The 25,696-nt window shown below is 32.0% G+C and overlaps 1 protein-coding gene across 4 annotated transcripts in view; it reads right to left on the reverse strand.

Moving 5' to 3' along the window:
• Positions 1-25,696, reverse strand: part of LOC127739135 (uncharacterized) — a 157,243-nt gene that overhangs the window by 99,915 nt on the left and 31,632 nt on the right. For 2 of the 4 annotated variants that reach the window (XR_008000302.1, XM_052250725.1), the window contains exons 1-7: positions 22,529-23,387; positions 6,126-6,853; positions 3,304-3,404; positions 2,696-2,812; positions 1,985-2,135; positions 1,349-1,549; positions 555-671 (exon numbers count right to left, since the gene is read on the reverse strand). Coding sequence is in view for 3 of the 4 variants with exons in the window: in XM_052250725.1 (XP_052106685.1) it covers positions 555-671; positions 1,349-1,549; positions 1,985-2,135; positions 2,696-2,812; positions 3,304-3,404; positions 6,126-6,853; positions 22,529-22,742 (1,629 nt within the window). In the remaining variant the exon portion in view is untranslated. Of the gene's footprint in view, positions 1-554; positions 672-1,348; positions 1,550-1,984; positions 2,136-2,695; positions 2,813-3,303; positions 3,405-6,125; positions 6,854-22,528; positions 23,388-25,696 lie in introns of those variants that run through there. The other 2 variants (XM_052250726.1, XM_052250727.1) reach the window with 1 other exon arrangement.

Raw genomic sequence — 25,696 nt, forward strand, 5'->3', positions numbered from 1 at the left:
GATTTTGATTGGTTGATAGGAGGGAGACAATTTACTCAATCCCATGGCAAATACTCTATTACTCTTCACGGAAACCCTTCATCAATTGTGTGCTTTAATAAATACAGATGATTGTTACGTAAAAGACGTCATAGTTTATTACTTTTAATTTGAAATTTAATAGACAGTAATAACAAAACATTCAGTATGATAAATTAAATAACATATATCTGAGAGGGTGATAGAGCAGATTGTTACCCCTCTAAAAGACATTGTCAACCCAGGGCTTCAACTCAGTTGACAATGTTTTCTCGGGGTAACAATCTGCTCTATCACCCCCTCAGCTATGTGTTTTTTATATATTGACCTGTTGCATGATAATTCTGATATAAACGTTGTTACATATAATTAAATATGTGCTAACAGAAAAATCGTCTCTGAACTTAACTATCAAATTTCAAAATTTTGTTGGTTGTTAAAATTTGCAATTAAAATGTATGCATTAAATTCTCAACAAACAGTAATGTTTGAATTAGTACAATCTTTTAGGGCTCTCTGTACAAACAGCGTGTTACCTGAATCATAACACGACATATCAGCATCCCATCTTCTTTACGTTTGCCAATCAGAACTCCTCTCTCAAATAAGAACACTTGTCTTGAGGTTTTAGCACCATAAATACGAAAAGATCCCTGAAAATGATAACAAAATAATTAAATGGCAAACTCATGTCCAAAATACTCATTGTGATTCATAGGATTACAATTAAAATGTTGATAAAATATTTAAAATCATTATTTTTTTTTTATTCAAATCAAATTTATGTTAGTATAAAAACCTACAGAGTATTTCCTCCTTAATAAGATAATTCTTCAAAATGTTAAAAATCAAATTTCATTATTGTTCAGTTTTTAAACTTTTACAATAGAAAATTACTGTGCCATAAAAAAAAAAAACACTATTTTTATTGTTTATTATTTTTTATTCTGATTCCTAGCAGTCATGATAGTGATAACTATTGCATAACATTTAGTGTCTTTAGTATTCAGACAATATTAATTTTTCATAGGTCTGGGATTTTCTATTGATAAAAATTTCAAAGTCATTTGGCAAGAATCAAATGTGTGAGAGTTCATAGTCTTCTAACGGACTCTGTATTTCCCTGAGATTAAATAATAGCCTTACCTCTAAAACAAGTTCCCAAAGCCTCTTTAGATCCTCCCCTTCATAGCCTTCTAGCTGACTCCCTATTTCCTGAGATTAAATAAAAGCCTTACCTCTAAAACAAGTTCTCCAAGCCTTGCTAAATCCTCCCCTTCATAGCCTTCTAACTGACCCCTTTTTTCCTGAGATTAAATAAAAGCCTTACCTCTAAAACAAGTTCTCCAAGCCTCGTTAGATCCTCCCCTTCGTAGTCCTCTAACTGACTCTGTATCTCCTGGACTCGTACAGCATGTTCATGTTTACGTTTCATCTCATTAATGTGATGTGCCATACTGGTCATGTGATCCATGGCTTTTGTAAGGATGTCGTGACCAGGCTCAGATTTACTGTAATTCTTTAGAATATTCTGCAAAATAAGAAAAGAGAAAAAACCTTGAATAAAAATATACTCCATGAATTTTTTTCAACTTATTTGTTGTTCGTCATTTATAATCATACACATTTTTATCCAATATTTCTCATTTCTCAACAATTTATCAAAACCTACTAATTTATAGTTACAATTGTTCCTGTGTTAAAATTCCATTAATATTTGATGCTGAACAACAATCCATCAAGCAATGATGTTATGCTCTGAGAGGTACATCCTTGTAGAAGATGATATTTGAGTTCTCTTTGGACTATATTAGTAAATAAGTTCCCAATGGTAGACTATGGTTTAAAGACTAACAACAGGTACTTACTTGTAGAAGAAGATGATATTTGAGAACTCTTTAGAAAGATTTAAGTAAATTTGTTCCCAATGGTAGACTGTAGTTTAGAGACTACAAGATGTACTTACTTGTAGAAGAAGATGATATTTGAGAACTCTTTGGACAGGTTTAAGTAAATATGCTCCCAAGGGTAGATTGTGGTTTAGAGACAACTGCTGGTGTTTGAATATTTCACATAAATCAGGATCTTTCATTATCATGGTTAATACTTCAACAGCACTGAAATAAAAATAAACAAGATCCTTTATTGTCATAGTTTGGCCCTGACAAGAAAAAATAGCCTGTGACGTCATTTTAAAAATATTTGACCGAATATATTTGGTACTGCCCTTTTCTCAACCATTTTTTGGTCTCTCAAGTAGTTCATAACAACATGTACTTCACTTATGCTTAAGCGTTCATAGGTTTTTGCTGTTCTAAAATTTGCTCAATGTTTTACCACAAAAAAAGGAAGCAAGCTGTCGCATATTGACAGAAAAGAAATCAATGTTTTATGATTCATAATCTAAATCTTGGAAAGAGAATCATTTCAGAAAATCCTTACAAAGTTTAAACTATGCAACCACCATGGTGGTTTCATAATAGTGCTCCAAATTCCTGTCCTCCATACCAGCCAATCCACATTTTTTTATCCAATTAACTGATTTATTGTTAATTTGTTCTCATCCTGGATACACATGAAATATTAGCCACTGGACAATAAACTTACAAAATTCAAACTCTTTTGTATCACAAACATTTGTACAGATTGTATGCAGATCATGTCTATGTTAAATTACCTGGGATAGTTAGTACAGTACTGGGCATAAATTCTAAAGCCATCATTATTCTTGACAAAACATTCAGCTACTTTCACTGGATCATCACCACAAGTTTCCAAGTCATGTAAAAAATCTCTGTAAAATAAATAAAAAAAAAAATAATACCACATTTATTGCTTCTAACTAGTGCTAGTCATATGTTGTTTTTTTCACAGTGCTTAACGGCTACTTAAAAAAATTTGTTTTATGTTGGATCTGCATCTGTCTAACTCTTGGTCATTTGAGAGCTTGCTGTAACACAGACACTTGTCTATTATTGGTTAATTAACAAATGGAAACATCAATTAGTTTTTTTTGGTTTACAACATGTGTTTTTGGGGGTTTTTTGGTTTACAATATGTGTTTTGTGGATTTTTTGGTTTACAACATGTGTGTTGTGGGTTTTTTTTTTGTGTTAACAACCATGTGTTTTATAGTTGTTTTTTTTCAACTTTTTCCCCACACTCCTTAAAAATTTCATAAACAAATACTCTTAATAATTTGAAAGTTTCACTGTAGAACCTTTTTAAGAAATATTCTAATCATAGGTTATCTCCCTTTAGCTACTATTGGACATGTAGACTTACTTTCCAAAATCATAGATTTCTTTAATGTTACCAAACAGTGCAGAGATATGGTCCTCAGAAATCTTCAATTCTGGAGAATTCCTGATAAATCCCATGTAACCCTGAAAATACAAATGTCACTTAAATCTGGAGAACTCCTGATAAATCCCATGTAACCTTTAATAATACAAAATGCCACTTAAATCTGGAGAACTCTTGATAAATCCTGTGTAATCTTGAAAATACAAATGTCACTGAAGTCTGGAGAATTCTTGATAAATTCTATGTAACCCTGGAAATACAAATGTCACTTAAGGTTACTAACTGCCCAGTCCATAAAATACCATTCTCGCTGGTACAATCACACATTCATGATCAATGAACTAAGACAACGGGTTTAAAATTTGGCATCTGTGCTAATTTTCACAGTGATTAACAGATATAAATTAACAGACTATCGATGTCTGATCAGAAAACCAAACATAAATGATGAATGCATAATGCTTCTCTCAGCAAACCTTAACTTTGGTTTTGTTCAGCTATAATTTGAAATCCTGAATCCCCCTCTGATTTTTTGACATTTTTTGTTGTTGTTGCATTTCTATGAATGGAAATGGATTATGTAAGTGGATAAGGAAGAGTGCTATATTTAGGTTGGGTGTATTCCCTGAAACAATATCAGTATAAATACCAGATAAGTGGAAATTTGAAACTCATGATTTCCACATCCTATGTTCATATATATATGTACTGCTAATTCAGAATGTAATACATGTGTTTCATAACGTGAATATAAGCAAAGCTTATTTCAAAATTATTTTTACAGAAAAATCTTCATTGATTCTTCAGTAAAAGTCCACAAACAAATCTAGGGAATAAATTCAGAAACATATACAAATATATACCGTATGAAAAAGATATATAAATAGTTTTAATCATCGACAAAGAATTTCAGAGGAAGTGCAATGATGATCTTATAAAACATCAAAATATGAATTATAAAGACCTTTTAAGATAAACACTATAGTTTCCAATTGTAGCGTAAACTATGATGGCCTTTGTTAAATAAACACACCCATTTTTACCAATAGTGATCAATGATTTTTCTAACCGAACCACTGTGTCATTCTGCAGAATATTCAGATTAAATGTGACCCATGTCACACCCCTAGTCTATGTCAACACTTGAGGTGTTGCAATAGAAATATTTTGTCTGTATTTAGTGTGATTTTACAATTACAGCAATAAAAACACTTCAATGATAAAGGTATTGTAAATACCTACCAGGTAATCTTATGTGTTGGTCTAGACAAAAGGTGACAAAGAAAGGGTATAGAGATGTCCATATTGTAAAGGTCCCTGACTATACTATTTTTAAGGTACCCCATGCATCAAAACCCTTTTACAGGTCCCCTACATAAACTAGCATCACTGATCTACAGTGCTTCAATTACTTCATCTCTGCATTACTCTTTAATAATTACATTACATGTATGTTTCCTCAGAATTTGTATTTTTTATATTGGCTAAAAGCAATCATGAGGCATTACATTATCAAATTGTATTTCTCTATAAAATTCAACATTTATGACTCAGCACATGCTTCTCATGACAAGGTCACTACAATGTGATGGAAAACAAATGAAGGAAAACAAACTGAAAACTTGTAATTTTAAAGTTGTACCATATAAAAGTAGGTATTAGAATTGAATGCTTCCTTTTGTAATTTTATAGGGCTGTAAAAGTGTTGATTAGATCTTGCACACATTTTTAGTATAAAGCTTCCGGGCTTCATACAAAATGTGCTTTGATCAATGCTTTTACACCCCAATAAAATTTAAAAAAGAAGCATTCAATTCTTAATTAAACATCAGCTTCAAATTTAATCTTGAATTACAATATCTTCCCCAAGGTCTGATTTAAAACTGTATTACTTGTGATGACAGCCATCTTTGATTATAGATTGATATCTCTATCAAAAATTTTTGGAAGGATCTACCACTTGATCATCCTTGTAATTTTATTTAACTATTTATGGTATGATATAATTTCCATATAGGTTATTATTTCTTTTAGCATTTTAGAAAAAATTTTAAAATAATGCCTTGTTTTAACCGATTTACTGTGAGCTTAACTTAACAAAGTAGCTGTAGATTCGGGCTTATGTCTTAGAGTGTTAAGTCTCATTTATAGCAGCCTCATATCAATACAAATCTTTACTGGATTTTTTTTCAAAATTACAAAAAATCTCAGCCTTTATTAATAGCAAAACTTTCCTTATCAAGTGCACATATGTAATCTTGGGTAAATCATGTTCTTATATAACTGTTTTTTTTTTTGACACCTATAACAACAAAGACATTTTGGTATACAAAAAGAAAATCAATTACAATTGATTACACAATAGGTCAATATTTACATAAAATAAATGGGTTCATGTCATGGAGAGAATATACTGGCAAAATATCAAAATAATGTCTGAAATTCTATACTGGGAAATTTATATTTACATATATTATATATTAACCTACTATATATACATTGTATATAAATGTTAGGTGGCTCATGGTGACATAGATACAGAACCCATCTTTACTAAATATATACACCTATACTGATATTGTTTTCTATCTAAATGTAACAACAGGGGCTCTTTTCACAAAAATATTGGTCGTAAGTTATACTGAAATGTTAATGACTTACAAGTATTTTCAATAAGATTTTTTGTGAAATGTGTTGCAGACCTATAGCCTTTATCAATATTACATGGGTGTCAACTCTCAAGATGTCAGTTGTGGCCGTAGAGTTTAAAAAAAATAAAATGTAAATGTGTCTAACCCTACCTCTAATATATCCTTAAGATTGTTGATATAAATTCTCTCAGTTTCAATGATTTCCGTGACTACTCTTTGAACATAGGAGATGTATTTTTGGGGACTTGTGCTGTCCCGTCTCTGTATACTGGGTTCTGTGCTGTCCTGAATCTGAACACTGGTCTCTGATGTCTCCTGAGATTGTGCTGAACGGGATGGAGTTATGAGACTATCTTTCGACTGACTAGGGGTAAGTATTTGTTCACAGTTTGTTTCTGCACTAGATTTACTCCCAGCATCCGTATCAATGGACATTTCCTCGTCTGTAGTTCCACTCGGAACATCGTCATCAATATACAATAAGTGGTCCAACCTATCGCTAAAATTATTATTTGTTGATTCTATTTTATCGTCAAAGTCACCTGAAGATCTTTGATCAAATGGAGACAGGTTTGGTCGTTTACGTGTATGGCGTGTTAACGATGAAGATGATGAGGATGACATTGAGCTAATACTTAATGGTCGTTTTTTACAATCCTGATCCACACTGACAATTGATGAGGTGGATGCCATTTTGCAGAGATTATCCACACTTTCATCATTATCATCCACATCTACAGGTGAACTCTGATTGTCCGTTGCGATTTTCTTGTTTTTATTGTTTTCATTAGTAATACTACATGTAATTCCACCATTTGTTCTGGCAGCAATACTGTCATATATTGATAAAAGAGCTGGCGCTAGTTCTAGTGAGGAACCTAAAAATGTAAAGAGAATGTATAAAGTACATGTGACCTCACTGTTGGTCTATACTGTCTTAAACAGATAAAATAGCTAGTAAAGAGAATGTATAAAGTACATGTGACCTCACTGTTGTTCTATACTGTCATATATACATAAAAGAGCTGGAGCAAGTTACAAAAAAATGTATAGCGATGAACCTGAAAATATGATGTGACTACACATGTAACCTCAATACTTGTCACAGAAGCATTGTAGAAATATAAATAGAATGTTAAAAGTATGCATAACCTTGATTTTGTTAAAGTACACATGACCTTTACTCCTGGAAACAATATGGTGTTAAAATGTTAAAAAAAATGCTTGAACCTTATGACCAAAACAAGTATACTGAGAATAATAAAAGTACAATCTATTTGCCCAAGAATCAAACCTTTATCGTATAATTTAATTTACTTGAGCAAGTTTTTATGATAAAAAAATGATTTTCTATTTATCAAGGCCTTCAACTAATAGTGACATTTTCAGAACAAGGAATAGTGTGACCTCACAACATATTCCTTAAGTGATCCTCCCAAATACATGTTTATTGTAACATTTTTACACTGACCTTTTTAATAGCAATTAAGACAAAGATAACATCATCGACAAAAAAGGAGAATAGATAAAAGTACATTTGACCTCATTGTTGAAATAGCAGAAACCTTAAATGCAGATTAGTCTCATACAGAGGAATAACAAGAATCCACATGTTGTCATGCTTGAGAACATCTCCACTCGTGATTCAAAGTATTGGAAACAAGAGGTAGGTTGCTGATAGATTTGAAAGGCTTGTACATCAGAACTCATCACTGTTTGACTAAATACCAAGTCATTCTGTTCAGTTGTACTTGATTACCGTCTTTTGGTGTGTATAAAACGCACTCATGCATAGTATGCACCCCCTTTTTCGCCCTTGAAACTTGAGAAAAAAAGTTTTTTCTTATGCTTAACATGCAGGGACTTTCTGGAAAAATCCCAACTTGAAACTTGGTAAAATGCGTCCATTTAAAAGTGATTTCTTTTTCAGAGACAATTGAAAATGTGTGATGGAAATATTTGTTGGACGAACGAACAGACTGAAGGACAAGTTGAAAGCAATATAACCTCACTCCTAGCTAGAGTGTTGGTATAAGAAAGAGAGGTATGATGTCAAAGAGACAACAACACCAAAACACACAAACAGCCATCGAAAAAGACATCCAGGGGTCAAAGAAAGTAAAGCTCTCTGTGCAAACATTCAATTAATCAAACAACAAGACTTAATGCAGCAAAACACATATTGTCATCATTTGAGTGACATACTGATCTTATGGCATTTCCTTAACTGTCATCATTTAAATCTTATATGCAAATATTCACATTTAAGACTTAAATGTCAGTTTATAAATCTATGCAAACTCTTGGAGCATTCTGTATCAAATTAACATTTACTATAGAGAATTAGTGAGTCTGTTATATTTACTATTTTGTGGCCCTTTTACACTTTATGAAGCAAATGTAGGTTATATTATTTTCTTTGGTATGCACTCTTGACCTCATAGTTAAGAAATAGATGAGAGGACTACATCTTCAACACACAAACACACACATACTTTTTTCATCAATAACAAGAGTCTTTATCATCTGTGAAGCTCTAAAATATCCAGATTTTTGAAAATTTGAAATGAAACTTTAATATAGACTTCCAAAGTTCTGTTGTCAATATCAAGTTCTTCAAAAGTCAGAATAATATTGATTTTTGAATAAGTGAACATCACAATAAAATTAAGATAATGTGAACTAAGTTTGCCCAGAGACTACATGGCCTCATTCTATACCAGTTATTACTTTGTGGACTGATGTCAAAGACTACAGTATAATTTATGATCATTTAGAAGTCCTTATTTAACTACAGCAATTAAAGAGGAAGGTCAATTTTCTTTTGAACCATTTCATCCCATCTTTCATTACAAATCATATGAAAAACCAGAACTAGACAAGAATTCAGGCTAATTCCCCCAACAAAAAACAAATTTGTAGGGATCAATATTATTTTACTGCCTTTTGGTCATTGAAGTCCACACCAGTCTTGTCTTCAGATATTTATACATCTTGTCTTCAGATATTTATACGTCTTGTCTTCAGATATTTATATGTCTTGTCTTCAGATATTTATACGTCTTGTCTTCAGATATTTATACATCTTGTCTTCATATATTTATACGTCTTGTCTTCAGATATTTATATGTCTTGTCTTCAGATATTTATACGTCTTGTCTTCAGATAATTATAAGTCTTGTCTTCAGATATTTATACATCTTGTCTTCAGATATTTATACATCTTGTCTTCAGATATTCATACGTCTTGTCTTCAGATATTTATACGTCCTTGGATGTCAACAGTTTTTAGGTTTGAGCATTCCTGTTGACAGTAAATCAAGGAAAGCATGTTGGATGCATGTGATTTATAAAGTGTTATGTACATTTACTATATGTCAAATGAATATTTGACAGCTTTAATGACGTTCATTGTTTAATTTATCACAAGTTTGGAATTTATAAACCATAATAAAAGGACATGAATTTAAATCATGTGACTTAATAAGGAAATTTTTTTATAAAATCTAAGTCTAATATCTATATTACAGGTGAGGAACAACACAGGGTTGCACACCATATGGAACACCACAAGGTAGCACACCATATGGAACACCACAGGGTAGCACACCATATGGAACACCACAGGGCAGCACACCATATGGAACACCACAGGGTTACACACCATATGGAACATCACAGGGTAGCAACCATATGGAACACCACAGGATTACACACCATATGGAACAACACAGGGTTGCACACCATATGGAACACCACAAGGTAGCACACCATATGGAACACCACAGGGTAGCCCACCATATGGAACACCACAGGGTTACACACCATATGGAACACCACAGGGTTGCACACCATATGGAACACCACAGGGTTGCACACCATATGGAACACCACAGGGTTACACACCATATGGAACATCACAGGGTTACACACCATATGGAACACCACAGGGTTGCAAACCATATGGAACACCACAGGGTAGCACACCATATGGAACACCACAGGGTTACACAACATATGGAACACCACAGGGTTGCACACCATATGGAACACCACAGGGTAGCAACCATATGGAACACCACAGGGCAGCTCACCATCTGGAACACCAAAGGATAGCACACCAGACAATTACAGCGTTAGGACCTTAGAAATTGAAATCAACATACAGTCTTATAATGTCATTGTCTTTTTGTGCTGTTATATTGCTGTCCCTTTGATGTACTCCAACATATCATTTTATTCACACTTAAAGCAATTATATCTTTTCCAGCAGTTACATTATAGGGTTATATAGAAATTAAATAGAGCCACTTATGGGTAAGTGGCATATTCACATGGTTCAGGTGTTATCCATATAAGTCTTGGTGTTATTTTCATTCAAATTTATTCATTTTTGTAATAAAAGCATTTTCGAACAGCTGTTATTTAGAACTGTGATTGAAAGAAATTTCTACTTTTGATTATTTAATACAAAAGATATACAAGGACATTCTTAACCAAACCAAAATCATATTGAAAGTAAACAAACTATGTCCTTAAGGAAAAGATGGCCAGTGATTCAAACATAAACAAAATCTGCAAAATTGTATCAATTTCTCTTCATAGGGCTGAATAACATTCATCTTGATTTGATGGAAATATTGTTAATTTGAGAAAATATTTATATATAAAATTCTCCCAATAACTTTTAACAACTTTCTAATACTTTGAGTAAAACAAATATAGGGAAACTATTAAAATTTAAGCAAACCTGTGAAAGCCATATGGGGGGTACAGAAAAAAACTATATAACATATATCAATAAGTAAGCTCAACTAGTTTTCATTCTCTTTTTGAGCCATACACTGACAGCCTTGTTTTTATTATGGTATTTTACTTTGCTCTCGTTCAACCAGAAGTAAAACTATAAAATTGTGTCAATTCAATTTTCTTCAGGCTCCTGAAATCATAATCCACTCTGTTCAAACATATTAACTTTAACAAAGTAAAGAAATTTTAACCTTTACATTATTCATATATAATTTATTACTGCATCTTATTCTCCATTAACCCTCAAATTTCCAAAACAGATGTTCATCACTAGCATCTCATTGATCCATCATTTTAACTTCACTGTGAAGATCATACTGTTTTAATTTAAAAACCATTCTCATTTGTTTCTGGTAACCTCCTCTCCAGATTTTCAGTCTCATCTCTTAAAAAGCTAAGATAATAAATCTGAGATACCCAACATGCCAAAGGCATAAGAAAGTTATTATGAAGTTCAATCAAGATTTTTTAACTCTAAATAAAAAAGAAATTGTTATTTTAGGGTCAAACTATTTTTTTTTAAACGAAAGGTATAAATTCACATTTTTCTTGATTTTAGTGCCACTCATTTAGAAAAGTTCACTCTTAGATTATTTGTCTTTTGTGCCTTTCAAAACCAACTGCTATATTTATTTTTAAATCAGTCTCAAATTAATTTAAACAGTTAACAGATTCATTTCAGCTGCTGTAATTCTTAATAGATATTATTTAGCAAGGTCATAAATGTTGTCTGATAAATACAATGTCTAGAATAAATTTGATCATAAAATTTGTGAACTATAGTGTTATGGAAAATCAATGTCAGAAATAATTAATATAAGTATATATAACAATCAAATTTACCAATAGAACTATTAAGCAAACCGGAGAGTTCCAAAGGACAACTCTTAAATTTGTTTGCTTTGTTTACAAACTTACTTTATCCCAGATAGATAAGAGACCTTCTTACATATCATATGGGTGTACCACTGAAAACTTGCATGTAAACTTAGAAATATGAAGATAGATATTATTTTCCAAGTGTTTGCATGAAGTAACAGATTTCATGATTATCTGAATGAATTTTTCATTGAGAGAGCAACAGAACAACACAAAAAACAATACTAAACATCTAAAGATCAACATCTGTTTTTTTAACAATAGGCAAATGACTATACCATATGAAATGCTGTGCCACTGAAGTCCAGTTGTCACTATCAAAGTTATCTTTTCAAAGTTTTCTTTGACCAGGTAAACTTGGTCCAAGTCATCCATTGTCACTATCAAAGTTTTTCATCAAAAACTTGGTCAAAGAAATATCTACAATGTGATTGGATAATTCTCGTCCAAGTCCATCCAAGTTTCAAGAAAACAGGATGAGATTCTATTCCATCCAGATCCGTCAAAGTTTTTGATAAAAGTTATCTTTCGACAGTTTTCACTATAAAAAATCCATCAAAAACTTTGACCAAGAAAACTTGTACAAGAAAAATTTGATAGTGACAACAGGCCTTGACAAAGTTCCCAAAATGAACTAAGTAAAACTCACTATATTTAGTACTAAACCCTCATCCATTTTACCTCAGTCAGTGGAAAAACAAATGTCACTTTCTGATTACCATAATTTACCATAAGTTATGTCAGAGAAGAAATTGGCATTTCAGAGTATGTATTTGTACAGCCAAAAAACTGTCATTATGAGATTACAGCATACTTCTCATGAGGTGCCTCTTCGTTTCAGAAAGTACCTCCCATGAGGAGCCTCTTTTCTACAATTATTTTCAAATCCTCAATTCAAAGTATAGCCCCCCATTTCCTGTCTCCCAAGTAAATGTGAACAGATGTTCAAACGTAAGTATAGCAGTGAGTCAATTGTTACTAAAGCATCTATACTGTCTACATAGCATGCTATTTTTCATTCCCTGTCAGATGAAACAAATTAACACTCATTTTCTCCATGGATTATATAATTTCTGCAAAGATAATTTTAACATGTGAATTATTATAAATCATGCTGCATGAAATTATCTGATATTAACTTAATATAATATTATTATAAGAAACAATTTAACGATACTTCACATTATTCACTTGTTGTTCAAAATCAGTGCATCAACTAAAATCTATTACCAATTTAATTAAAGCTTATTCAGCACATTTTAAATGTTTCGCAGGTGCTTGACCTAAGGTCTGTTCTCTGTTTTAGGGAAGAAGATTTGTCAGGTTACATAGTACAGAAAGCCTGGCCTTGGACCAGAAAGAACTAGATTTGGTAAAAGTTAAGTATCCTGTACAATAGAAGCCCTCTTGTGTATAAATGACAAAATGAGAGGCCAAAACAAAATATCACTAAAACATCTTTCAAAACTGATGATCCATTTGTTTTCCAAACCCTTCCTCATCTTTATCTAGATTCATATAAATTGCTGAATAATTTCATGTCTGAAATATATGCTTTTAAAATGAGGACAATTCACAATGTTTTGGGATGGGGTTAGTGTTGCTCAATTTTAAGTTTTCTGTGTAGTGTTTTGTTTCTTCGTCCTTTTTCCTTTTGATTATAGTGTTGTCTGTAGTGATTTTTTTATTGCCCCTTTGGTATCATCTTTTTCCTAATGTCTGAAAGGTTGGGCTTTGCTTATTGTTAAAGGCTGTACAGTGATCGACCTATAGTTGTTAATTTCTGTGTCATTTGGTCTCTTGTGGAGAGTTGTCTCATTAGCAATCATACCAGTCTTCTTATTTTTATATTCTATTTGTGGTTGGAATGTTGTCTCAGTCACTGAGGTATACCAATAATCTAATTTTACCTGAACTTGTAAAAACAACCAGAATGAAAACAGTAATATATAGGCTAAAAGTCGGTGAAATCATAAAACTTACACTTTTAGGTATTCAATTCATCACTAAGATCATTTGTGATACATTATATATATTTTTTTTTACTTATATATAATTTTAAACCATTTGCTTCTAAAAATGTAGGTGAAAAGTGAAAAACAACTAATACATTAACAATTATTTGCATATTAAAGAAATGACAAGGAAAAAACCACTGTTGTCAAATATAGTGATAATAAGTTCAATATTCCAACCCATGTCCCTGATATTAGTGTTAATTGTATAAACATGTACATTTCACTGACATGTGCCTGTTACTGGCTCCAGTAAACTTTAATTAATTCATCAGTTATACATGTCAAATTTGAATCCAATCTGTAAACAATCATACAAATTATATATGTAATGCACATCCATTGTAACCAGACAGCATGTCATTTTTCTGTTTACTGCATGTCAAAATAAACAGTTGCAAAACATAGTTGCACCATCTCCCCAATTTTCATGACCAGTTCACATCAATGTTTGTTTACTCCCATGCAGAATTGAAAAACAAAAGAGTAACTGGTTTAAAATATAAATAAAATGCATTCCAAAGAGTTGTTTACCACATGTCAAATTAAATTGGACAGAATATTTTTAATTCTCTTGATTTGATATGGGCCTACCCTTAGTTACCTAAATAAACTTAACATAGAAACAAGGAGTAAAAATTTTTGTACGGCAGACATACGTTTTGTCTATAAAGACTCATCAGTGACGCTTGATTCAAAAATTTTTTAAAAAGCCACATAAAGTATGAAATTGAAGAGGACTAGCTGAGGGCCCAAAATTCTGAAAGGTTTTGCCAAATACAGCTAAGGTAGTCTTTTTCTATGGTACAAAATTCTTAGTATTTGCTTGCTAACTTGATGGGCCTACTCTGACATCAGTCTTTGCTTACTAACTTGATAGGCCTACCCTGACATCAGTCTTTGCTTACTAACTTGATAGGCCTACCCTGACATCAGCCTTTGTTTACTGACTTGATAGGCCTACCCTGACATCAGCCTTTGTTTACTGACTTGATAGGCCTACCCTGACATCAGCCTTTGTTTACTGACTTGATAGGCCTACCCTGACATCAGTCTTTGCTTACTAACTTGATAGGCCTACCCTGACATCAGCCTTTGTTTACTGACTTGATAGGCCTACCCTGACATCAGCCTTTGTTTACTGACTTGATAGGCCTACCCTGACATCAGCCTTTGTTTACTGACTTGATAGGCCTACCCTGACATCAGCCTTTGTTTACTGACTTGATAGGCCTACCCTGACATCAGTCTTTGCTTACTGACTTGATAGGCCTACCCTGACATCAGCCTTTGTTTACTGACTTGATAGGCCTATCCACATCCCTTTTGTTGACTTTTACTGTCACAAAGCATATGTACTTCTATGACTATCCCTAACTTTTTCTATAAGTACTGATGTTTACTTGTTAGTCAGTTGTAGACACTGTCAAGTCACATTAACTTTAAATCGTTTCTGGTCAATTAAAATAACAGATGTTTACTGAATGTCAAATTAAAACTAATCAGTGGAACAAACGTACTTAAAACTGTAAGATTTAACATGAATTTGCATGCAATATTGAGCAATGAGTAGCCTGCCCAAACAACCTTAAATGAATAAAAAAAATTGATGAAAAAAAAACACTTTTCCTTCAAAATGACAAATATAATTTACTTTCATTTAAAAAATCCAAAACAACAGGATTTTACTTTAATTTGCAATTGAAAGTTACATACTTTTTTATAAGTACAACAGTGTTACAACTGATAAAACAAAAAGCAATGTCTTTATTTCAACAAAACAAAAGCAGCATAAGATTAAGAAGACAGTTTGACAGTTAAGGTGACAAGATATAATGTCTGATGTCAAACTGTGTGTCAAAGTGACAAGGAAGAATTTGTATTATAGCAGGGACCACTGACCATATTAAAATATTAACAACAGTTTATGTCATGTGGTACATTTTACTTCATAATCTTACATATAAACAAGGCAAAGCAAACCAAATGAGGAACCTCAGTAGTCTCCTTAACATGCATGAAACATTTGCCACTGGACATTAAGTAAACAACAATCTTACATATATAGAAGATAGACATATCAAACCAAATAAGATGCCTCAGTAGTCTCAAGTGTGGCACATCCTTATCATGCATGAAATATTTGCCACTGGACATTTACCAAACAACAATCATTGTATCAAGTGTGGAAGGTAGTGGGTTTAATCCTTGGCTAGGTAATACAAAAACATTAAAATTGGTACTAGCTGCTTCTTGAAGTGAAGTTTCTACCAGGGGAATGTTATCTTGTTAACTAGCAACAATAGATAACAATGCAGGTATAAAAATAAGAAGATGTGGTATGATTGACAATGAGACAACTTAGAAAGAAGGACTTATCTTTATATATCATATTAATGTGTTCTCTGCCTGAATAACAGAATATATATGTAATATTTGCCACTGGACATTATACATCAATCAATCAATCAATTGAAACCAACCTTTTAAAATAGAAAATCTAAAATCAGAGATAATTAATGGGCTTGAAATAAGTAAAACTATCTAAACTCATAAAAATTATTTGAAACCCCCTCCATCTCTTTGCTGAAATATCTTTAAAATTTCCCCTGAGAGTTAACTTATGGGATTAAGCAAGAAACAATTCTACTTATTGATCTCTTCATTGTTAATAAATGTACCTGTTCTATACTGGACATCATCACAAAACACAGATTTATTTATAATTACATATAAACAGTAGGAGAATTGTGTTTATAAAGATGTTTCCTGTTATCTTTGTCCAATGATCATGTGCTGAAATCATCAACAAGAGGCTGCAGAGAAAGGGGCCTAATAGGGGTTTATTGATCATGTGCTGAAATCATCAACAAGAGGCTGCAGAGAAAGGGGCCTACTAGGGGTTTATTGATCATGGGCTTAAATCATCAACAAGAGGCTACAGAGAAAGGGGCCTAATAGGGGTTTATTGATCATGGGCTGAAATCATCAACAAGAGGCTGCAGAGAAAGGGGCCTAATAGGGGTTTATTGATCATGGGCTGAAATCATCAACAAGAGGTTGCCGAGAAAGGGGGCCTGGTAGGGGTTTATTGATCATGGGCAGAGGCTGCAGAGAAAGTGGCCTGGTAGGGTTTTATTGGTTATGGGCTGAAATCATACAGAAAAGCTAAGAAAATAAGGGGAAATTTTGAGGATTAACTCAACATGTATTGAAATCATAACCAAAGGCTGAGTAGAGACTGGGCCAGGTAGGGGTTCTCGTGATGTATTGAAACTAGAGGTTGAAGAGAGAGGGGTTGGTTTGGGTTCTGAAATTATAAATAAGAGGCTGAATTAACAGAGAAATGCTGGATAGGGTGCTGTAATCATCATGTAGAGTATTAACAAGAGATCAGCTGGATTAAAGTTCTGATATAATCGATTAGGGGTTGATAAAATCTCAATTAGAGGCAGAGGAGATAGGGCTCAGGTAACTGTGATGAGAGTTTAGTTACCATCAGCTGAAAGTTGTATAAAAAGGGGTCTGTAGGAGTGCTTGGATCCTCAATTAGAGGCAGAGGAGATAGGGCTCAGGTAACTTAGGTGGAAGTTTAGTCATCATTCAGCTGATGATTTTATAGAAAGGGGTGCCTTAAATTTCAAGATTATAGGCTGAATTGGAAAGAAATGAGGGGGTTTACTAATCCAGTGATCATAGCCTACAAAGAGCTCTTGTGAAGCCTTTATCTGTATCCATGGATAATGTTTTATTATCAGAAGAACCTGGGATGAGAGTAAAGGGTTCATGTGGGTTCAATATTCTGCATTTTTGTCCACTCATTTGTGGTGACAAATCCTTTTACGTATTGTTAACTGAAAACTTCCTGACAAACAGCAACAAACATGTTTTTCTGTAGCAACTTGAAATTGATAGAAATAAACGTAAAGAGATATATATGCTTGATCTATTGAAATATTTTTGACAATTCTCAATCAACAATTCAGGGGAGAATATATAATTTATACCTTAATTTTCCAACATTGGAAATACATTTTCCCCCACTTATAATTACCTTGAAAATTTTGAAATCACAAACAAAGGAAATTTAAAAAGTAAAATTTTCCTTTAATTCTGAACATGATGTAAAGTAAAGTTTGTCATTGAATGCCTAAATAAGGGGACAGCGGAGTGCTCTTAAAAGTTCATCAAACCTTAGTCTCCAAGTGAATCATTTATTGTTAACTTTGAAGTTTTAATCAGAGAATTAAAAGTATTACATCAATTGTTACAAATACAAAAATAATATGATCCATTCCTTAGTATTAATGTCAACATAACCTATCCTTCTCCCCCTTAAATTAATTCACCACAAAATCATAAATTTTCTACATGATTTGTATTAAATTAGATGAAAGGTAATTTACCTGTAGAAATGACACTGATGAAATACAGGTATAATAATTATCATACATAACAACCCTGACATAATTCATCAATCCCTATAAGTCATGACTATATGTATCATTTCATAATCATATTCAAAACTAATGCAGATTCATCTCTGTCCATCTTTAGACCTAAGGCGTGCAAACACTGTCCTTATTCAATTATATAATCGTAAAGTTAATATCTTTTTTTAGACCTTTGTAGGGGGCCAACTCTACTATATTTATCGTTAATATCAGGCCTACTTTGTAGATGGACCGCTGAGGGGGTCAGGAGCCTGAACACAAGTTATCTCAGGAATGCAGACTATAGATAGGAGGACTACTTGAGCTACTGATTTCAATGACAAGTTAACCTTAAATTGTACTATCATTTATCTGTTCTACTCATATGATAAAGAATTTCTATAGACCAATACAAGACATACTGTGGATTCATTTAATTTTCTTTGTTATAAACTTTTGTGGTTTGATTTACTGTAAATTCAGAAATTGTTTTTATTAATGCGAATAATGTGACTGCTTGAGTATTGCAATAATAAGAACTCGCATTCTGATGTCTGATACATATATTGTATGCAGATTTTCTTGAAATCACAATAATTAATTTCGCATTTTTGTTGAATCTTCAAAAATCGCAATAATAAATGCACGCAATAATTTCTGAATTTACAGTATTGATTGATTGATTTTACGAGGGTTGTAAAAGATGGCTATTGAAATTTGAGGAGGGATGAGAATCTATAAATATCTTTATTATGGACTTCCTACTTTAGGTTTGTGTTGTTGCTTTGCTGTCTCAGTCAAGTTTAATTTATATTCAAATCTTATTTTTTTTTTTTTAGATCTACGAGTACAAGTAATATATGGGCAGTTAAGTATAAGAATGTGAACTGGACACTCAGTGACCCTTTGACCTTGTAAAGTATGTCCAATATTTATATAGAATTTCTGCCTCACTAAATCACTCCAATTTCAATACTTGTTGGTGGTATGTACTTTTGACAAAAGGAAGAAATAAAAGTGTCAAAGTTACTCTATCCCGAAATAATCCAATAAGAGGTGGAAAGAACATATAGAAACATTTTTCGCTTCAACACCTTTTTGCCTTTTTAAGAAAATTTACTTATAGGTTTTAAAAGGTCATATTTGTAAAGAATTAAGAAGTTTGATTGAATATTTCCTACAAGTGGAAATGAAGGTACCCAACTATGATATTATATGACCCATTAGCACTTATAAAGTCTGATGCTTGCCTCCATATTTACAATGTCCTTGAGTGTATGTATCACATATATATACAAACTGCATTTAATTTTTCTAATGATACATTTTCCCAAAACATTAGTTTGTTTTTAAATTTTCCCAAAACATTAGTTTGTTTTTAAAAATATCTTTATCAGTATAATTAAGTGTAATTATCATCTTTGATTGATGTCATTGCTAAGTCCATAAAATAAATGAAAATGCTAGATATTCTGTGCAGTTTATTTCCTGTTTGGGAAGCAGATCATTGACAAAGATTGTAGAATGAAGAAGCCTATTAATAGTCAGATTGATTGATTGCTGCTTTCTTAACTTCCAGTGGCAATTATTTCAGGCATTTTCAGGAAAATCAATAAAAAAAAGAGAGAAAAATTCAGAAAATTGTCTAGTATTAATGGAAACAGTGAGGAAAATTTCATTTACACTCTACAAGTCTTAAGTCAAAAATACTTGGATGAAAGGGTATATTATTTTGATTATTGCTGAAGTAGGCGAAATCACACAATACTTGGATGAACGAGAATTGTTCTTTTGATTCTACGAACAAATTATTGCTGAAGTAGGAGAAACCACAAAATACTTCAAAACCAAAGCATGCCATAACTAATTGTTCACCTTGCTTTGTATTACTAAGTTAATGAAGAGTAAAAATCTAATAATTCGCTTCTCATTGCCGCTGGCACCGTATACACTTGACTATAGCTGACTGTGTTAAAACAATACAGAGATGTAATGCATGAATAGAGAGTTCTCTCTCCATCAACAAAAACAAATGGAGGCTGGCAAACTTAGAGACATGTAAACAAACAAAACTTGAGAAAACTACTGGTAATACATGTCATATTAGCTAGGGTCATCATGAGCCTCATGTTGTGGACAAGAAAAACTGCATTCTAGGCCTAGTGCTAAGGTTGAGGAACAGGCATCACACATTAAATATGCTTTATTTATTTATCTATTCAAGAATAATAAACATGCATTCCTTTGAAATTAATTATTGATTATAAACACTGACAAAAATGTATTTTATCATCTTTGAAGTGAAAATAGGGGAGATAACTCAACATATTTTCAATATCCTATACAACATTTGTAAATTGCTACAAATTAACATGTTTCTGCTTCTTTCATGTCTTTAAAATTTAGCGAATTGAATGTCACCTGTTTTGCATTAAATCATTAAAAGAAAACCAAGCTAAGTTTAAACAATTACCTTTATTTGTTTTATAATGTTTTCATGGGGATTTCAAGAAACCCTTCTAGTTGGGTTTATTTTATACAATTTTTTGTTCTTTCTAAATCCTTATATACCAGTGTAACCTATGGAATCATGAGGGTTGTAATATACTATTATAAATATTAAAGTAACTGATTTCAGTGCATTATTTTCATTATAAACTTATCATCATCTCAATTAAGATCAATTCATATAAATCTCTTCATACTGTTGATTCATTATCATTCGTTGGATACCAATTTTCGTGGATTTCATGGGTAATGGGGAACCACGAATTTAAATGTTCAACGAATTACAAATTTTCTTAAGGAATGTATGCAGACTTTGCCAAAACCATGAAATTAAATATACACGAATATGCAAGTTTTCCTCAAACCACAAAAATTGGTATCCACGAAAATAAATGAATCCACAGTATGTAGTACTAGTATACCAATCCAAACTCAAAATCCTCTATCTTTATTTTATGTAGATAAAAATTTTCACCCAATCCCTCCCTGTAAACCCCCATATCCTTCACAGATTAGTAAAGATAATCTTTGTCCCACCTCATTACCAACACCTAACTAAAACTGCCATCTAGATAGGGTAAATGGAAGTGGGTGTTCCCCATGATGAATAAATTGGGGAGGGCCAATTTGTATGAGTTATCCCAAGGCAAAGACGATAAACCTACACCTTCAACCTTTTAACCCACACCTTCACTTCACCCCTTTGAATAAACCCCACAATACCCATTATATTTCAACCTTTATTAGCCCTACAATACCCTTATTTCAACCTTTATTAGCCCTACAATACCCTTATTTCAACCTTTATTATCCCTACAATATTCTTATTTCAATTTTTATTACTCACACCCCAAACACCCCTTTGAATAAATATCCATTTAATTTTTTATTTCCGCTTTAATCAACCAACACCCATCTACAACCTTTTGAATAAACCCGACAATACCCTTTAAACATCAATCTTTATTACTCATTCCCCCAACACCCCTTTGAATAAATCCCCTTTTCCTTTTTTAATTCTACCTTACAAACTGCATCCCATTTTACGACCCTTTGATACCCCTCCCCCCACAAAACCCTTTATACTTTTGCCTTATGTACCCACACCCTCATATGACTACACCCCTTTGAATAAATCCCACAATTCCCTGCAAGTTGATGTAAATTAACCTTGCCACCATCATTATCTGGTTGCTTTCATCGCCTTATCTTTATTAGACATATTACATGAAAAGTTCATATCAGATGTGAAAATTATTACATAAAGGTTTTTTGTACACACAGATGCAATCAGTGAATTCATCTTCTATCACCATAAGATGCGCTCCAAGACCTTGATCTCTGTAAAACTCATCTTCTTTATGATATTCCAGAAGATAAGTTATATATATACAGGTACCAATTGATATAACGTTAATTTCCTTGTTTTCATTTCAGTTTTAAACACAGCAAACACATTTGCTTGAAATTTACCCCCTCCCCCCCCTTTTTTCTTATCCCTTAAAAAAAGAAGAAAGAACAAGAAAAAAAACAATAACAAAACAGAACTTTATAAAGTAAATGATTTGGTTTTTTAAGCGATTTAATTCTAAATATGCAGATTTTTTAAAGGATCAAGGAATATTCAAAATAAAGACATCCAAACGTGATTATGATTTGTTCAGCAAACATAATTTCCACCTCAAAAATCTTAAAATCAAAATCTATTCCTTTTAACTGATTCACATTATTTCCAATACTTATAAAATATACTACATGTATTTCCAACTGTCCCTTTCAGACCTTTATGTTTTTAATAAAATTTGTTGTTTCTAAATTCAAGTCTCAAATGTGTCACTGAACATCATGTACAACTCAATCAAATGTCAAAACCACTAAAACCCAATACAAAAATGTAAAATTATATTACCAAAAAATTCATCCCAATGCATTGAATTTCTGATTATTTCTTTTTGTTCCCTTTCTTCCTGACATTGCTCACTGTCTAATAATTTCTGTGGGCACTGCCCATTGTCCATAAACTCCTCTGGACACTGGTCACTATCCTCATTTGATTCTCCAGAACTAATGTCAATTAAATCCTTTCTATACTGATGTAATTTGTAATCCATTGTTCCCTTCATTTCAATTCAAATTCATAAACAGATAATTTTCTCAAGTCTTTAAATTTCAAAATTGACTTCAGCCTCCTTTTTCCATTTCTTCAAGACAAATTCACATACAAAATCCAAAGTTTTACAATATCAAATAATTAAAAAATTAATTCAGAAAAAAATTCATATCATATTTCAGTGCATGAAAGAAAAAAATAGATCATCGCTTTTTTAATTCTTATATTCTATGTTTCCCTATTGTCATCAGTCTAATCCCATGAATGGAAAATATGAACTTACACTATCATAACAAATTTAAGTGTATATAGTGTTTGTCATCTTAAAGTCCATGAAGAGAAAATAAAAGTGTTTACAATCCCTGATGAATAAAAGTCCATGAAGAGAAAAACGTTTTACAATCCCTGATGAATAAAACTGTCATGTAATAAAACTCTCAGACAACTGGTAACTCCACTCACAATATTATTTAAAACACTTTAAATACAATATCATAAGCACTTTTAAATTTCTCTGTTTATTTATTCCTAAATAGTCTATAAATTATTTTACAAATATTTTGACGACTAGATCCATTTATCATGCTTCTACTAATGTTTTACACAACCCATCTCATCCATTCTGTTCAGCACAGTGAATCATTGCACAGGTAAACAGTATAACTGGTTACCTGTTCCAATGATGGATAGGTATGTACATTAGTTCACTCCACATAGGCAGAATATACCCCTTCGAATTTTAAAAGGGAATCTAAATCCAGGTAGAATATTTCTACCTCCAATCAAACGCAGAATCTGCATAGAATCAAAAGGGGGGTCTTCAATTTATGCAGGCACTTAAAAGTTACTTGATCCATATATCCTTTCAAGATTTTGATATTATTTTCAAAGTGTATGGTATACTTATATAAGCAGATAATTAGTTAAAATGTTACAGTAATCAAACGCAGATCTTAAATGCAAATTTACATTTGTACTAATTTCAAAGTCTCAAGCTCAAATTTCTGGGCAAGTCAAAATATATAATTATAGATCATTCTTATATTCTTAAGATCATAAATCATTTGCTATTCAAGAAACAATTTCAATCAAAACCCATTAAAATACAATTAGTTATAAAAAAATGACACAATAATTTCTATTTATAGGAATTCCCCTTAGGGTAATAACCAAAATCAGAGGGACAAAGAAAAATATTTGACAATTTTTAATAGAAAAGTATCATCAATTTTGTCAAAACTTAAAAATAAACTCCTCTCCTTTATCCAAGTGATGGTATTCAATAATACAAGTCTTATTTAACAATGATTTCAACATCTTCTTTGTATAGATAACAAAACAAACAAACATGCAAACATTTGGATTGAGGCTAGGATGGAGGTATGATATAACAATTCTTATTTAACAGCAGTTGAACTGAGAAGCTTCTACTTTATATATTCGAAATTTTCCTTTCCAGTTTACAGTAATATAGAATCACAGAATATTTAAACCCATTGTTAAAAGAGTAGACAAGTCACAAGGCTGTAAATAAGATACAGTTTGTACCTTTAATCTTTTTTGTCATTACTTTTCTTTCTGTTCGCTCATACTTTCTATCTGTTCAACTTCATTCATACTTTTCCCTCTATTCGTCAATATTTTCTATCCATACTTTTCTTTCTCTTCTCCCATACTTTTATTTCCATTTTACAATACTTTCTTTCTCTCTGCACATACTTTTCTTTTGCTTTCCCAAATACTTTCATTTCTTTCCATCCATACTTTTTTATCTCATTGCCCATACTTTTATTTCTCTCCATCAATACTTTTATTTCTCTCTGTCCATACTTTTCTATCTATTCATCCATACTTCTTTTTCTCTTCACTTGTACTTTTCTTTCTCTTTGTCCCTACTTTACTTTCTATTCACTCATACTTTCAATGTGTGTCCATATTTTAATGGTCACTTAGTCCTTCATTTTCTCCCCTTGAATATCAGAAAATCTCTCCTCTTTCAAAATCATAATGGGCCCACGATTGGAAAAATAAATATTCTTTTTGTTTTTGTAAATATTTACCAAGAGTTCTCATCTTAAAAAAACCTTATAACCTAGACATATACTTATTATTATTTATTTAGATTAAGAAATGCCAATGCCAAATCTTTTATGTCTTTTTCTGAAATCATTTTTGAAAAAATGCAGAAAAAGAAACAGCAACTGTTTTGTGCGATCTTGTGTCTTTATTTTAAGAAAAAGGTGTTGTGATAATTTTGACAGCCATGACATTATTATAAAAACTTACATTATACTGCATTAAACTTTATAAACTGTTTTCATAAGAATCAATACAAACTATGATTATAATGCACTTTTTACCTGGAGATACAAATATTGCAGCAGATTTCAGGTGTGTATTAATTCTGGCATCAGACAGGTGTCTATCTATCTATATATCATTTAAGAAAAAAATATTTATGGACCTGTATTTCAGGTGTTGTCTTTTTATAGAACAGATCAAACTCATTCCAAGCATGAAATTATCTTTGTCAAGAATTATGACACAATACTTATACACATCTGGGCAAGACATCACTGAGATAAAATAAACAAGCATATTGAAATTTTTCAAATACCTGGTGCATTTTTTTTTCTAATGACAGGAAGAGGCTGTGTGCACTTATTTCTAAGACAAACTGTATAGGGGGAAATTTTCCCTATGAGGTCTATTGTCTGTAATTTCATAATAAAGATAGAACTACAAAAATTATTCAATCTGTGAAGGAGGGGGTATGATAAGACCCATTTTTTAGCCCCTGAAATTGAAAAATAGCCAACTTATTCATGCCTTTTAAAATGATGTTAATTTTATTGATAAATGACAAGGTTAATTCAATATGGACACTTCAGTGCAGAAAGGTAACTAGTTATTGTCACCTTGATATCATAAACATGTTGAAATTGACATATTTGACTTAAAATTGCC

Source organism: Mytilus californianus, unplaced genomic scaffold (genome assembly GCF_021869535.1).
Source record: "Mytilus californianus isolate M0D057914Y unplaced genomic scaffold, xbMytCali1.0.p SCAF_4, whole genome shotgun sequence".
NCBI lineage: Eukaryota > Metazoa > Mollusca > Bivalvia > Mytilida > Mytilidae > Mytilus > Mytilus californianus.